The sequence below is a fragment of the Eurosta solidaginis genome, chromosome 4 (genome assembly GCF_040869045.1).
Source record: "Eurosta solidaginis isolate ZX-2024a chromosome 4, ASM4086904v1, whole genome shotgun sequence".
Lineage (NCBI taxonomy): Eukaryota > Metazoa > Arthropoda > Insecta > Diptera > Tephritidae > Eurosta > Eurosta solidaginis.
The window spans coordinates 244,429,450-244,446,116 of record NC_090322.1 but is presented as its reverse complement, the minus strand read 5'-3'; the positions used below and the strand labels follow the sequence as shown (position 1 = coordinate 244,446,116).

Below are 16,667 nucleotides of genomic sequence, written 5' to 3'. Positions count from 1 at the left end.
GACATTTTTATGGGCGGCATTGTTGTTGTGTAACGCTTTCTGTGCGTTTTATTGCTTGTACATAAAAATAAAAACTATAAAAGTTCTGTGACAATAAAATACTGCATTTATATATTTGTATGTATGTATCATATGCACCTAATTACATATGAACTTGAGCTATTTGTAATACACATTTACATACTTTGGTAATATATTTGTTTACTTTTAAACTTCTCTCGATAATTTTATTTTATGTAAAAAAACCAAAGATTTATATTAGACGCAATAAATTCATAATTTTTTTTAATGATAAAAGACTTTTGTATGTCGTAATAAAAATTGAAAAGCTGTACAATGCTAGTTTTAGTTGGCTTAAATAAATGGATAATAGTTAGAATAACGAAAAGAAATAGAAGAATAGAATATGAAAGTATGCAAAACTTAGCGAAGCTAAAGGGAGTTTTACATTCCTTAAATGAGGGACCAGTGGCGTAACAATATGGTGGCAATGCTGACAAAATGCCACGGGTCCCGACCAAAGAGGGCCCCGGGCCAAGAAGCCGCGAGCTCAAACATATTTTTTTACATTGTACCTGAGTAGGACTATAGACTCATGACGGGTATTCTGACTGGACACTTACTTCTGGCGTCACATGGCGTCAGTAATAGCAGATGTAAGATGTGCGGGCTGGAGGATGAAACGATCGAGCACGTCCTGTGCTCTTGCCCTGCGCTTGCTAGGCTAAGACTCAAACTGTTAGGAGTGATACAGCTGTCAGATCTAGAAGCAGCAAGTGGCTTAAATCCTAGGAAGCTTCTAGTATTTGCCAAGAGGACGAAGTTATTTTATAACATAGGTCCTGGTTTTTGATAGGGTTTTTCAGTTTGGTCGTTAAAACAAATTTCTGGTAAAACTACGGACTTATTCAGTCTATGTGAGGTCCTCATGGACCGGCCAGTTCAACCTAACCTAACCTAAGCTGAGTATTTTATTTTTTTGAAAACTATATTTTCTAAGTTCTGCTTAAAATCCAAAGTGAGACAACTAAAGATCATAATGCAATTTCAAGTTAATCGTTAAGCATTTCAACCAAACTAAACAAATAAATGTTCATTCATTTTTAGAAATGTACACGTTACACGTTAGAGAGGTTATTAAAAATAAATAAATAAATGTAAGGCGCAATAACCTCTGAAGAGATCTAAGGCCGAGCTTCTCTTCCAATTTGCATCGTGCTCCTCTTGATTTTCCCTAAAAATTGGACGGACGGGACCTACATGTTTTATGCCGACTCCGAACGGCAGATGAGTTTTCACTGAGAGCTTTTCATGGCAGAAATACACCCCGAGCGCTTGCCAAATACTGCCGAGGGGCGACCCCGCTTAGAAAAATTTTCTTCTAATTTAAAAACTTTATTTCTAAAATTGTTGATGTTGCTTTGTCCAGGGTGCGAACCCAGGGCATACGGTGTGGTAGGCAGAGGACGCTACCATCACACCACGGTGGCCGCCAAGGAGAGAGGTTATTGGTATACAAATATTTCTTTGAAACAATTTAACAAATTAAAATTTTTTTTGGGCATACTATCAAAAGATGGAATATTTTATCAATTATATTGTAACATTTAGTGCAATTCCGCTTATTTGCAACCTTCTACTAACGTTCGAGTCACTAAACTGTTGAATAAATAACTCCACTATTCAATAAAGCAAAATGGCCTTTATTTAAAGTACTTCAGAATAACACTTTTACTGCTCGCCAGATAGCGTCTTAAATCAAACTGATTGTCGCGCCTCTACTGTTGCTGCCTTTTATACTGTCTTCTGGTTTCCTCGTTGCATATTTCTAGGCTTTTCTATTTCCAGAATTTACTAGTTAGTTATCAGCTATAAAATTACTCAGCTGTAACTACAGATGCATGATTTTATAGTTTCTCTCAAACCTCATGCGCTTGTATGTGTGAGCGACACTTGCACAACCATTGCATACTTTCGGGAGTATCTCAGATATATTCATGTGGTTGTGCGTTGCTTCTCCGCTGCGTGTACTTACATATGTTTAGACATAATGATTGAATTATTGATATGTATACAAGTCACTGCTTAGCATCGGCTTAGAGATGATAGTATCTCTTAATGCTGCTAATATTCGTGAAAATATCTAATAAATAAAGCGAGTATTTAACTTCAATAAAAATAAAAACATTAAACCCTACTATTTGGCCAGGATGTTATGATGTCATTTTTGCTTTAAAAGTTCGGTTTGTTGAGGTCCAAAATCACTAGCGAAACATCCTGTTAAATTGCAAATCAGATGAAATAAATGAAACTATTTCACTCAAAAAGAAGATCGAAAACTACAATTTCGTTATGATATTGGTTTTCATTGCAAGATCCTACTTACTATCGAAGCAGCCTCTAAAGCAATTCAAACTAAGGCCACCGATCTTTCAAATACCTTAAAACGTTTGAATATTTGTCTAGAAGAATTGGAAAAGAATCGACATGAATTTGAAAATTAAAAATGGAAGCGAATAGTATAGCAGAAAAATGATCCATCACCCCTGAATTTTCTAAAACTCGCCAGAGGATGATAAAATGCCATTTTGATGAAATTGTTTCAAATTCCAGTGTTTTGCAACCTTCCACTTTAAAAGTTTTAAATGACACTGCTCTATTAAAAAAGCTCAAGAATTTGTTGAGATATTTAAAAAAAAAAGCAAGATATATCTTAATCAGTTGCCAGAGAAACTCCCAGTTTTCGACCCACTTTTAGAGACGAAATAGAAAAATCGTCGAGAGAGAGAAACCTTACTGATTTATTAATAATAAAAAATAATTTTATTTCTTGCAGCTTTCTTGAAATAAGTACCGCCTTAGTGTTATTTCTTACAATTCCTGTGACTACAGCTAGTGCTGAACGATCATTTTCAAAACTAAAATTGATAAAAACCTACTTAAGAAACTCTATGAGACAAGACAGGTTATGTAACTTGGCCATTCTGGCTATTGAAAATTCTATAGCCCGATCTTTAAACTTTGATGATGTTATAGACACTTTTGCGGAACAGAAATCTCGAAAAAAGATGTTTCTTTCTTTTTTAAAACGCTCTTTATAAGCTAAAGTACAGTGACGAACGGGACAATTTTTAAACGGTTTCATTTAGCTTGACTTGACAGGCCGGCCGGCCATTGGGAACGAATTTTGTGATTAAAATTTAAGTAATTTCCCTATAAGGTACAAGCTTCAAACTTGGAATATAGTTCAGAACACGATAACAATGCAATAATAAGAAAAACAACTTCGATAGGTGGCGCATGAATCGAAATATTTCAAAAAATCGTATCTGTGCTCCGATTAGTCTCATATTTGGAACAAATATTACATACAGTCCGGTAGAAGTGACATCAAAATACTTCGGAGTTCCAGGACATAGATTGTAAAAAAGTGTCAGGAAAGAGTCCTTGTAATAATGAGTCGCTAAATGAACTAAATAGAATGAGAAATAATAGGCTATTAAATAAAGACTAAAAACTTGAAAAAATTAAATAAAAAAAATGTTAAGTTAAACGGTTTTATTGAAAATATTACTTACATTCAGTAATAATAATACTAAAAGCTAGAAAATAATTAGGTAGGTCCTAGGTACTAGTCATCACACTCCTCATCAATCTAGGGCTTTGATCAGACAATTAAATAAAAGCGATGGGCGCGTGAAAGTTCTAAAAATGCGAGGCGTAGCATAACCTAATTAAGGTTCAGTTGGCCTTGCTTATGACTATCAATGGAAATTTGGTATATTCTTGGGACAGTATACATTTTGTATGTTTGCTTATACCAAAGCTCCTCTTGTTGTTGACATGTTAATTTCTGTTGTTCTTATTAAGCGGGAAGTACCCTTATTGCTTTTAATACATGCAAAAAAAAAACAATATTAAAGCAGTTTTAATTTTTAATTTTAATATATTTAAAAATTTGGGAAACATTTAAAGAACGCGACATCTGTTGATTTTGTAAACTATACAGAGAGCAAACCTAGATCAACTCAAAAATTTGCAATATTCAGAGAACGCGAAAAACTGAATGCCTTACCCATATGCATTTATTTTTTAAAACGCCTTTTCTCGATAAATGGAGTATTTAGCTCGGTAGGTATTCAATCGGGAAGCATGGTGGTAATCATAACCTCAAAATGTCAGATTATTGAGTTAGCTTCCTTTTATTTGTGGTGTACGATGTATAAATATTTATATATTACATATCTTCAAATATAATTAGACTAGACTTATTGCAGACTTAATAAAAAAGTACCTGGGCGACCGAGCTTTGCTCGGCAATCTTCGAGTGTGTCGCATAACTTACTTTGTCCTACATGTTATCATTAATCAAACTCTACTTTTGAAATGAATGGAATGAAAAATTGGAAGTGGGTAATTCCAGCCTATAATATAAGGGATTGTTATGACAATTAGTGAAATCGAGAAGTAAGTTATTTAGGTCGAGTATCTTCATGAGTCGAATTATTAATTTCAAACATTTTTTAGTTATACACTATGAAAGTCTCACAATTTTATTACATTCCAAAAACTTGTAAATTTCACGCATGACAACTATCAGTTAGTTTAATTAAATGTCGAATTACTTCCCTAAGCGACATCTGTTGGTAAGTAGTTAAATGGTTAGATGTCGTTTTCAAATTGAACATATGCCTCTTGTGTTCAACGGTAGAAAATTGCCTTGGTGAGATATCTTTTTGCTACGGTGAGAAATCTTTCTAATAGTAATCTGTGAGAAATTGTAATTATTAATTTCACATTTGCCAAAAATATGGATTTAAATATATTTTGCTAGAATTTGCCACGGTGCCTTGATATTGCATTTCCATTTTATTAGCGTGTATGAAATTTAGAAAATTAAGTCGAATCATGTGTGAGATTTTTTTACGAAGTTTTTTATTTTTAATGTTCTCCTTTAAAGTTTTTATATGAGTAAGTAGAATACTATTTCGTCTAACTACCCCAACCCTAAATGGTAACCCTACTCAAATATGTCCCTATTGTAATGCGGAGTGAAATACCTTTCGTTTGATACCCATATCGGCATATCTCATGCAAATTTTTTTTTATTTCAAATAGGTGGCAACCCTACTCAAAAATGAACCTATTGTAATGCGGGGTAAAATACCTTTCGTTTGATACCCATATCGGCATATCTCATGCAATTTTTTTTTAATTTCGAATAGGTGGCAACCCTAAATGGAAACCCTACTCAAAAATGTTCCTATTGTAATGCGGAGTGAAATAACTTTCATTTTCATATCGGCATATCTCATGAAATTTTTAATTTCGAATAGGTGGCAACCCTAAATGGTAACCCTACTCAAAAATGTCCCTATTGCAATGCGGAGTGAAATACCTTTCCTTTGATACCCATATCGGTATATCTCATGAATTTTTATTTTTTTCGAATAGGTGGCAACCCTAAATGGCAACCCTACTCAAAAATATCCCTATTGCAATGCGGAGTGAAATACCTTTCGTTTGATACCCATATCGGCATATCTCATGAAATTTTTTTAATTTCGAATAGGTGACAACCCTAATTGGTAACCCTACTCAAAAATGTCCCTATTGCAATGCGGAGTGAAATACCTTTCGTTTGATACCCATATCGGTATATCTCATGAATTTTTTTTCTAATAGGTGGCAACCCTAAATGGCAACCCTACTCCAAAAAAATATTCCTATTGCAATGCGGAGCGAAATACCTTTCGTTTGATACCCATATCGGCATATCTCATGCAATTTTTTTTTTATTTCGAATAGGTGGCAACCTTGTGAAACATCCTGAGTGGCAACACCTAGGTAGAAAGTCTTAGAAGGTGATACATTATCTCTGTACCAAATTTCACTTAAATCGGTTGAGCCGTTCCCGAAATCGTTCGGCTATACAAACAAACAAGAATTGCTCGTTTAAAGTTATAAGAGATCCCAAAATTTTAAATATCGTTATGAAATCTTGTTTTTCAGATCATTAAAGTCTTCTTTGTATTTTGGTTATCAAAATGGTAAATCGAAAGTGACCTTCTTTAAATAGATACATATTAAAATGTTTACAAATTGTTTCATAATATGACAAAAAAATATACACAGAAATATTGGCCCTGTAATTAATCAAAATAGAATAAAATTACAGAATACGATTATAAAGTTCTTACAATTCGAAATTTGTATGCTTATATAATTTTAAAAATCACTCAACAATTATTCACAAACAAAATTTTATTTTGTCATTTCAGGTGCCAGCCGCAGACGTTGTTTAAGCATTTTGAAAACGCTACGCGATCGCCATTTAGATCTGCCCGGCAATCCTGTGACCTCGTATCATCTAAAAACATTGCTGCTCTACGAATGTGAAAAACATCCGCGCGAAATGGAATGGGAAGAGAATTGCATTGCTGATCGCATTAACGGTATATTTCTACAATTAATTTCCTGCTTGCAATGTCGGCGCTGCCCACACTATTTTCTACCAAACATGGACCTCTTCAAGGGCAAATCGCCCGGGGCATTGGAAAATGCGGCGAAGCAAGTCTGGCGTTTAACACGAATTATGCTGACAAATGCGAGATGTTTGGAGGAATTATAAAGTTGTTATAATTTTAAGTAAATTTTATAATATTACTATTATTTAGGTTGTATAAATTTATATTATAATAATTAGTGTTTTTTTAATTTAGTTCGTTTATTTAAACAAATTTCAACGTGGCTTATAGAAGCGTGCATCAAAACAAAATATTTTAAAACAATAATATGAAAAAATACTGTATTTAGTTGTTGTATTTGAAGCAAATGTTTTGTAGTTTTGGCTTATATTCAAGGTTTGAAACGAGCTCAAGGCCAGAACATTAATTTTTTGTAATGATTATTGTTTTTTTTTTTTTTTTTAATTTTTCTATAATTGAAAAATTTTTATTTTGTTTTTGGAATAGTAAGTAGAAAATTTTTCAGACAACCTGCCATAGCTGCGCAGATAGATCCATTTCGAAGGTTGCTAAGCCTTCATCATCATTACGCTTTAGGCACGCTGCGCTAACCATTTAGCTATACAGCGGTGGTTTGTTTGACTGACAAATTGCTACTTCTTACCAACTATATTTACTCAGGGGTGGCTTTCCGTAATTCGATATCGATCAAGAACGAGTATAAAATAATCGTTTTCGCTTTCCGTAACACAAATTGTCGACGCGTCGTATGGAACGTTCGATACAAACTATTCGTTGCCAAATTAGGTGTCGAATTTCCTTTTTGAAAGTTATAATTTTATGCTTTGGTGATCATTTGGGGAATGATTTTTTCTTCAGCGATTAAGAAAGAAGCGCTTTTTATAAAAGAAAATATTTTGGTAGCTCCAAACAGCTTTCTAAGCACCCTTTGAAATCTGCAAACGAAAGAGATCATACAAAGATACGGGAACTAAAATGGCATCATCGAGCGTTCGATATCGACTTGAAGTATCGAATCAACGAGTGTTGACTATCGAATCACGGAAAGCCACACCAGCGTTGCGCCATCTGTTGCAAGACACTGATAATCTTGGATTTGTTTATTGTCAATTACTTTGTTTGACATTTCCCAAGTGCTCATGGTTTATTAACAATTGTTTTTGTTTTATCGGCCTATTGATAAAGTATCTGCGCAGCTATGGCAGATTGTCTGAAAATTTTCTATTTACTATTCCAAAAACAAAATAAAATTTTTCAGTTATAGAAAAATTAAAAAAACAATAATCATTACAAAAAATTATTGTTCTGGCCTTGAGCTCGTTTCGAACCTTGAATACTTTATCAATAGGCCGATAAAACAAAAACCTTTGTTTTGGCTTATATCTAAATTAAAAAAATTTAGTTTTCAATTATATTTGTGTGTGTGAGTTTGTGTTTAAGCGCTGTTCAGGCACCAGTGAATAAAATGTAGTAGTGCGCTTTGCTTTTAGTAATAATGCTTTGAAAAAAAAACAAAAAATATATATACATATATCTATATAAATTTTAAATATATGAATATTCAAGCTAAAAAAAAATTGATTAATCACCTTTAAAGTGGTGCTTGCAAAATGTATACGATCGCTTAAGCTTTTCATTAAAGATCTTTCCTTCTTTGAATTCATACACTGAAAGAAATGGTGCTAGTAAAATCAACAAAATTTGTTCTTGACTTAACGGAGATTCGGTGAAATTGATCGAATTACGGTTAATTCGACCAAGTTCGTTGTCAAACGAACAAATTAGTTTAGTAATTTCAACAGAAGAAAAATTGTCGCTCTTAAGTTAACAAAATTCTGTAAAATTCACAGATTCCTGGTCAATCTAACTTATTTTTCTGTTAACACAACTGATCTCTCTGGTCATTTCAACAGCGATCAACAGTCAATACATGAGCAAATTTCAAGGAGAATTTTACGCTCACTGCGCTCTCTACTTTGTACTTATGACGATGGTGCCACTTGTTTAAAAAAAAAAAATACCAAAATAAGAAAACCACCAAATCGAAAAACACACAAAATGGGAAAACAACAAAAAACTAGTTTTTCAGTTATCAATACAAAACGAAAAACCCTCTTTTGAATTTACTGTCCAAAAAATTATGAGATACCGGGACACCTATTTATCGGGTACAATTTTGCAACTTCTCCCCCAAGCGAAATGAAAAATTACGCCCTCTTTTTGCAAATATTTTGTTTGAACGAACAGGATTTTTCCAAAGTTAGTAACATTTTGTTCAAGTTTTTACGAATTTTCACTCACGCGAACGAATTTAATAAGACAATAAAAAACATCCTTTTTTAATGTTGATGTTTCCGACAACATAAAAGTTTGAGTTGTTTTGGAATCGTTTCAACTTAAAGTCTTACGAAAATTAAACTTGCCGAATTACATGTAAAGTTACTCCAGTGGTGAATTACCTTCTAGCGATTTGATTCTTTACTTTTCTATTTAAAATGTTATGTCAAACATTTATACAATTTCTACATGCGAGAGAAGAAATTGAGAATGAGTTGAGCTGCAACCGAAAGAATTGAGAATCAATTTTGTGACTACTATTTTCATTTCTATTTCCAAAACGAAGTTCAAAACTATAAATTAAATAAGTTATAAAATACAAAATTTGGTGAAAGTTTGCGTTTAATAAAACAAAATAATAAAGTGTATAATGTTTAATGTGTGCCAGCATATTTGATGTAAGCCCAATTGACGGTCGGTTAGTAAGTGCCACCGTGGTGTGATGGTAGCGTGCTCTGCCTGCCACACCGTATGCCCTGGGTTCGCACCCCGGGCAAAGCAATATCAAAATTTTAGAAATAAGGTTTTTCAATTAGAAGAAATTTTTTCTAAGCGGGGTCGCTCCTCGGCAGTGTTTGGCAAGCGCTCCGAGTGTATTTCTGCCATGAAAAGCTCTCAGTGAAATCTCATCTGCCTTGGACATGCCGTTCGGAGTCGGCATAAAACAATATAGGTCCCGTCCGGCCAATTTGTAGGGAAAATCAAGAGGAGCACGACGCAAACTGGAAGAGAAGATCGGCCTTAGATCTCTTCGGAGGTTATCGCGCCTTACATTTATTTATTTATATGGCAACATAGGTTTCATACAAAGCTGTCGCAACAACTTTTTTTGTTCATTTGACTACTAAAACGGTCAATTACCAAACAACGATTTGTGCGCAGTTGATTCAACATCTTGTTGCGATGGATAAAAATTAACAGAAATTTCGGTTGAATTGACCCGTATATCGGTTGATTTTACCAGTCTGTTTCTTTCAGTGTAAATATCTACTTCTATGTACATATATATACATATGTGTAAGTATGTATTAAGTACTTTTATAATATTTTCATAGTTTTTATTGCTTCTCTACATCACCTAGCTGTTTTTTCTTTTGTTGTTATTATTCTTCACTTTTCGCAATTTTTATTGCATTAGGTACTTAGTATATAATTCGTTCAGTTTATTTATTGAATTTCTTGTAGTTTTAATTGAAAAATTTGTAAAATTATAAAAAACACAAATCAAAAGAAAATAAACTTATTACCTACGTATAAATTATTTAGTATGCAAAATACTTATTACAAATCTAAAACAAACAAAAAATGTGTTCTGCATTCATTTCTATGTAGAGCAAGTCGCTATTTTCAACAGGTAAGCTCTCTGCCATACGTATGTATAGGTGATTGCATGTAAGTATATGTTCATAAATATATTCATACACATATATTAGGATGGGTCCAATTTTTTGATAAAATTTAACAATTAAAAAAGAACTGATATATAGGGAAGTAGGGAAGTCTAAGTTCGGGGAAACCGAACATTACATACCCAACTGTACAGTTGAAATGCAGTTGTGTTTGTTTTGTGTGCTTAATAGTGTTACAAGGCTGCGCAATAATAAATATGCATATGATTCTATTCTGAACAAAATTTTCTTCGAGTTATGGCTCCCGAAAAATAGAAAATTGCTTACCCATAAAAGGGGCGGTGCCACGCCCATTTTTTACAATTTGAAGTTTTTCCTATTTATTGTTATAAATCCACTTGGGAAATGAAATACGATTGATATAAAGCACTTTTTTGCAAAGATATAGCTTATTTTATTCGGCCACGACCCTTTTAAAAATCGTTTATATAAAAGTGGGCGTGGTCCTTAACCGATTTCGTAAATTTTTCTTCAAAGCATTCCTTATAGTATAGGTAACCTCTCTCTTCTTGAATTATGATTTGTGAAATTGATTTTATCACAAGTGGGCGGCGCCACGCTTATTTTAAAATTTTTTTTTTTTAATTTTTATCAAGAATCTCAGTATCAGCCCACACGTAAAATTTCAACATTCTAGGTGTATTATTTACTAAATAACCAGGTTTTTGTGTTTTCCAAAATGTTTTTATATTTTTCAAAAAATTGGGTGTGGTTATCTTCCGATTTCGCTGATTTTCAATTTCAATCTACTCTGGGTCCAGATAAGCTTGTGTACCAAATTTGGCGAAGACATCTCAATATTTACTCAAGTTATCGTGTTAACGGACAGACTGATATATGGAAGTCTATATGGGGTATTCCATCCCATTTCGACCAATTTGGAACCCGAACCCTTTAAAAGTGAAAGCTGAAAGTTTTCTTCTTTTTCTAGCTTACGTTTTTCAGAATTTTTTCAAATTTTTTCATCCAACTCAAAAAAAGTTATGAATTTTTAAAAAAACATCGTTTTTGTTTTCAAAATGCTATAACTTTTTCAAAAATTTACCATTTGGGATCATTTTTTTTTTTAAATTTGTTTTTAAATGTACTTTTCGGAAAAAATACAAAAAAATGTTTAAAGTTTTTTTTAATTTTTCAGTTTTTCGAGATTTTTCGAATTTCGCCATTTTTTTTTTCATAAAAAACTTCAATCAATTCTGCAATTTGCCCCACTAATCCCGGAGTGGGCCGATTTTTTTTATATTTTTTTTTATTTAATTGAAAAAAAAAATTTTTTTAAATAAAAATTTTTTTTTTTTATCAATTTTATTTATATAACAAAAAAATGTAAAAAAATGATTTTTAAGTATTCTTTTCTTTATATATTATGGTAATGCGGCCTAATGCAGTTGCTGGACAGCGAAAGAGAGTACTTTTAATCGTAGATTACCATAATATATAAAGAAAAGAATACTTAAAAATCATTTTCTTACATTTTTTTGTTATACAAATAAAATTGATAAAAAAAAAATGTTTATGTTTTATTTTTGAAATTTTTCTTTTCAATTAAATAAAAAAAATATAAAAAAAAAATCGGCCCACTCCGGGATTAGTGGGGATGATTGCAGAATTGATTGAAGTTTTTTATGAGAAAAAAAAATGGCGAAATTCGAAAAATCTCGAAAAACTGAAAAATATAAAAAAAAAACTTTAAAAATTTTTCTGTATTTTTTCCGAAAAGTACATTTAAAAACAAATTTAAAAAAAAAAAAGATCCCAAATGGTCAATTTTTGAAAAAATTATAGCATTTTGAAAACAAAAACGGGGTTTTTTTAAATTCATAACTTTTTTTGAGTTGGATGAAAAAATTTGAAAAAATTCTGAAAAACGTCTTTCGTAAGCTAGAAAAAGAAGAAAAACTTTCAGCCAATTCTAAAGGGGTCGGGTCCAAAATTGGTCGAAATGGGATGGAATACCCCATATATATCCCGATTCCTTTATACCTGTACCACCAACCGTTATCCAATCAAAGTTATAATACCCTGCGTACATGTACAGCTGGGTTTTTTATACCATATACCATATACTTTCGCCAATTAACTAATTACACAGAAAGAAATATGGCTATTAGTAAGTACACCGAACAAGGATTGGGTCACTCTTTGTATCAGAGATCGTGAAAGGTATAGTTTTTATTATAAAAAACATTAAAAAAATTGAGAAACAAGCTATAAAGAGAAATTTTTTAATTATTATTTCATTCCGAGCGAAGTAGTAAACTCCAGTTCAGTTTGATTTTTTGGTATAAATTGTGGCTATTAGCGGTTTTTTGCAATCCTCAGTGCTGGACTAAGAATGTTGAGCCGAGTTACTTGGGGGGTCTCTTTAAGGAGGATGTGATCATGAAAAATACAATTTTTTGCCAAATTTTTTTTGCGTCAGATATTTTGATATTATCTCCAAAATTTAGCTCACACTGTACATCTCAGAAGGACTAAATTAGTGAGTCGCTCTTCTTCCATAAAAGTACGAAGTCGATTTTTAATCAACTATATTTTGGGCATCGATCTTTCACTTTGTTGCATCATTGCCAGGTATAAACGTAAAATAATCTCTGTTCTTTCATTCCCTTTTCACTCTTGCGTAGGGATTTGCAAAATATTTCAGTTGGGCCGGGCCAGTTGGTTTCCCAAAGTGACTTCTAAATCTTTCCGATATGTTTCAACAAATTATTTAGTCTTAAATTCGATTTATTCTCATTCTATGAACATCAGTTCACCAATGAAATTTAATCTCTCAAAAACTAGTTTGCACAAGACAATTTCGTCTCCAAGTGTGCATTTTAACTTACCAATAAGAGGAATGGTCTCTAGCTGAAAGTTTTATGGTCGATGCTCGAGAGCCAAGGGTTACAAGCGAACATTTGCTGATCGAACTTGTACAGAACGCATCTCTTTTTGATTTTACAAATTATAACACAGAGAAGTGTGAGTGATAATAGCAGTTTGTGGCATGGCCGCAAGACATTGAAAAGATTTGAATAAAATATTTGAAGAATGTAATGACTAAAGGCTACATTATAAAGCTATTCCGAGATAGCACATTTTCTTTGCATGTCCCTGTGCTTGATTTTTAACCCCGTCTTTCTATTCAGCGTCATCTCGAATCGTAGATAGCGTATTTTGATGGGTATAAATTCCACTTTGACAGTTTTTGTTACATCAGCACGGCATGACCAGTATCATTCCATAAGATACACTGAAAATTGAAAAGAGCACTGTCTGGGAGCACCCGCTGTTTGCTGTATTTATAGAACATCCATTTACGGAATATAATCCACATTATCATTCACTTCCAAGATTCTTGCCTGCATTTTTTTTGTACTTGCCGCTGATGTTGGGTACATTTTCGTAAAACTGATCCCGACAGTCTTGGATATCGGCGCTATGTTTTTGTAAAAACAAAAGTAAATCATCTGCATACTTTCACCCACAAAGTGGGATGAATGTCAAAAGCTGTTCGATTGGATTGAGACTTTTCATTTATCTGATAGTTACAATCAGTTGATTAATGTACGCTTCATAGGGTGATGAATCAATCGATAGAAATATAATATTTTTTTCGTCGTCTTGTGGGCGCCTTAAATGTGGAGGCCCAGGTCCGCATAAAGAGGGCCTGGTCTCACAATAGCTGAACTAGTCTCAAGAATAAATGATTATAGGTCTTATACCTCGCCTAATCTGACATAGTCACTGACCACGGACGTTCTGTTCACGACATGAAAGGGTTATATTACGCAAAAATTGGATGTTGAAGTCGATGACACTATATTAACGATATATTGGTTCATTGGCTTTAAACCATTTCATTTACCTTGTGAGGCCAAAAAGGTCGATATAAAGGAGCTGTAACGTTATTGCCAGAGCCTCTTTTCTTCTCTGCTCTCTTGGGTAACGACTTTTCTGTGCTCTCCATCCACCTGCTTTTTGCGTATCATGCCCCTCACCTTCATAGCCCAGAAATTCAATGGGAAATTCTCTAGCCAAACATTAGTTTTTTGAATTTCTTACGATCAGTGTTGTCATTTTAGATTTTTTCAAACTAGATTTAGCTTTTTTTCTCCTTTTAGCTTGAAAAGTTTCGATTTAGCTTTAAGCTTTTTTCAAAATTTTCGAAAATCTAGATTAAATTTTAAGAACATTGCATCAATTTGGGTTAGACCTAACATTTTAGGGGATAAGGAACAGATAATTTTGGCAACTTTATCAAAGCACCATCAATCTAATATCATTTTCGTTCCTTGTGTTTGCCACTCGATACTATAACTGTTTAATTTGCTTCGAAACCGCTTCCAAGCGAAATAGAATTTTTGATTTCAGAACATTTAACTGGGTTTCTAAGTCCACATGTAGACAATAGAGCTATGCAATGATACATATATATTACGTAAAACGACGGACTCGACCCGTTGCAAATCTCATCCACACGAATGGGAGAACTCCCTGCTTTCTCTAATTATGTCAACAGGCATACAATTTATTTGAAAGATACCGTTAAGTGTAAGGCTTATAGCTCATATAAAGAAAACTTACATAAAGAATTATTATAAGCCATAAGGTAGAATATAACAACTTTATTATAAGGCTTATGGGCCAACAAAAATAAATATTACTTACATAAGGCCTTATTAAAAAAACTACTTGCTATATTAGGACCACTTATATAAGGCCCACCCAAAATCAGCCTAACATAAGCCGTTATAATAGCGAGGTTGAATAAGGATTGGTGTACCATAGTATAACCTTATTATAAGTTTTATTGCACATATAATAAGACACCATCTGACTTCAAATTCCTTTTGTTCATATTCATAATAACCCATTTCAAAACTTTATTTAACCGGGCGTCACTCATCGGCAGTGGTTGGGGCAGTCCAAAAAGCGTCATGAAAATATTCCCTCCAAAAACTCATTTGCCAGATAACTTGCCAGCAAACTTGAAAAAGATGTTCCCAGACAGTGTGGAATGTAGAGTTTACATCTTCCATGGGTTTTTTAAAAGGACAAAAATAGGTTTCCTTATTGAGAATAGTTTTATCGTCGTTCTTATTTTGTAAATAAAAAACCATTTACCTCAAGGTTAGGTTAGGTTAGGTTGGGTGGTAGCTTCCCTGATAGCGGAAGCACACTTGGACAATATGAAGGTCCGTTGTGATACCACATATAATAAACTGAAATAACGGCGACGTAGATATAACTACTTAGAGAATCGTTGGGTAGCAACGATAAAGTTCCGAATGATCCCGATCTCAACCTTGGATAGCTCCTCGGGAGATCCAAGTGAGTCCCGACCGAAGTACTTTCGCCTAGTTCCAGCAAAATCTGGGCAATCAAGCATAAAGTGATTTGGTGATTCCACCTCATCATCCTCCATACAGCTGCAGCAGGATGGAGTTTCCAATATACTGAGACGTACCGCATGGATACCCATTGGACAGTGCCCTGTCAAAACCCCAATGACCATTGATAGATGAGCCTTAGTGAACCCAATTATTTCAGCAGACCTCCTGCCACATACTTTCGGCCAGAAAGATCTTGCTACCCTGTAAGACGTAGTGTCCGCCCAACGTTTGCTGAGCTGACTCGAGGCCCAGCTATGGAAGAGCAATCCACGGGTGGCTAGCGGAATCCCGAAATCACTACAGCCATCTTCATCCGGTTCAGTTGTACCAATTCGGGCTAAGAGATCCGCTTGACAGTTACCCGGAATATCACTATGGCACGGGACCCAGATAATCTTAATTGTAAAATAATTCGATGCAATCGCAAGTGAGGTCAGGCACTCCCATACCACCCTCGATCGCACTGTAGTTGAGCTCAAGGCCTTTATAGCCGCTTGGCTATCAGAGTAGATGTTAAATTCCCTAACCGTAGTAGCACTGGATAGCATTTCATCCACCGCATCCTTAATCGCAGCAACTTCCGCTTGGAATATACTGCAGTGATCAGCCAACTTATACTTGCGCCTTACATTTAGCTCTTGACAAAAGACCCCCCGCCAACCTTTGCGTTCAACTTCGACCCATCCGTGAACAGGTTAACCGGTCAAATGCCCCAGATAATTCCTCTTCCCCACTCCTCCCCTGAGGGGGAATGACAGGGGTGAAGGTTGCATAGGGAGCGGCTATCGGCATGCAATAGTCCGTCCTGTCCGAGATAAAGTCGAAACGAGTAAGAAGGCTCGAGTGTCCGAAATCAGAAAGCAGAAAACCCATATCACGCAGCCTGACCAACGACCGGGCCGCGACCGCCTTTCCCGCAATATCTACTGGATATATATTCAGAATGACGTCAGTGCCAAGGTAGGTGTTGTCCTCAGAGCGCCACTGATACCAATCAGCGCCGTCCGTTGCACTGGCACTAACATTTTGGAGGTCTCACCGTGTCCAGTGTT

At 34.3% G+C, this 16,667-nt stretch overlaps 1 protein-coding gene across 1 annotated transcript in view; it reads left to right on the top strand.

Moving 5' to 3' along the window:
* mab-21 (nucleotidyltransferase mab-21) overlaps nt 1–8,489 on the top strand; it is a 31,006-nt gene extending 22,517 nt beyond the window's left edge. Inside the window, exon 2 of the mRNA XM_067785367.1 lies at nt 6,282–8,489. Within this exon, the coding sequence (XP_067641468.1) occupies nt 6,282–6,631 (350 nt within the window). The 3' untranslated portion in view covers nt 6,632–8,489. The remainder of the gene's footprint in view (nt 1–6,281) is intronic.
* Nucleotides 8,490–16,667: the final 8,178 nt, after the last annotated feature.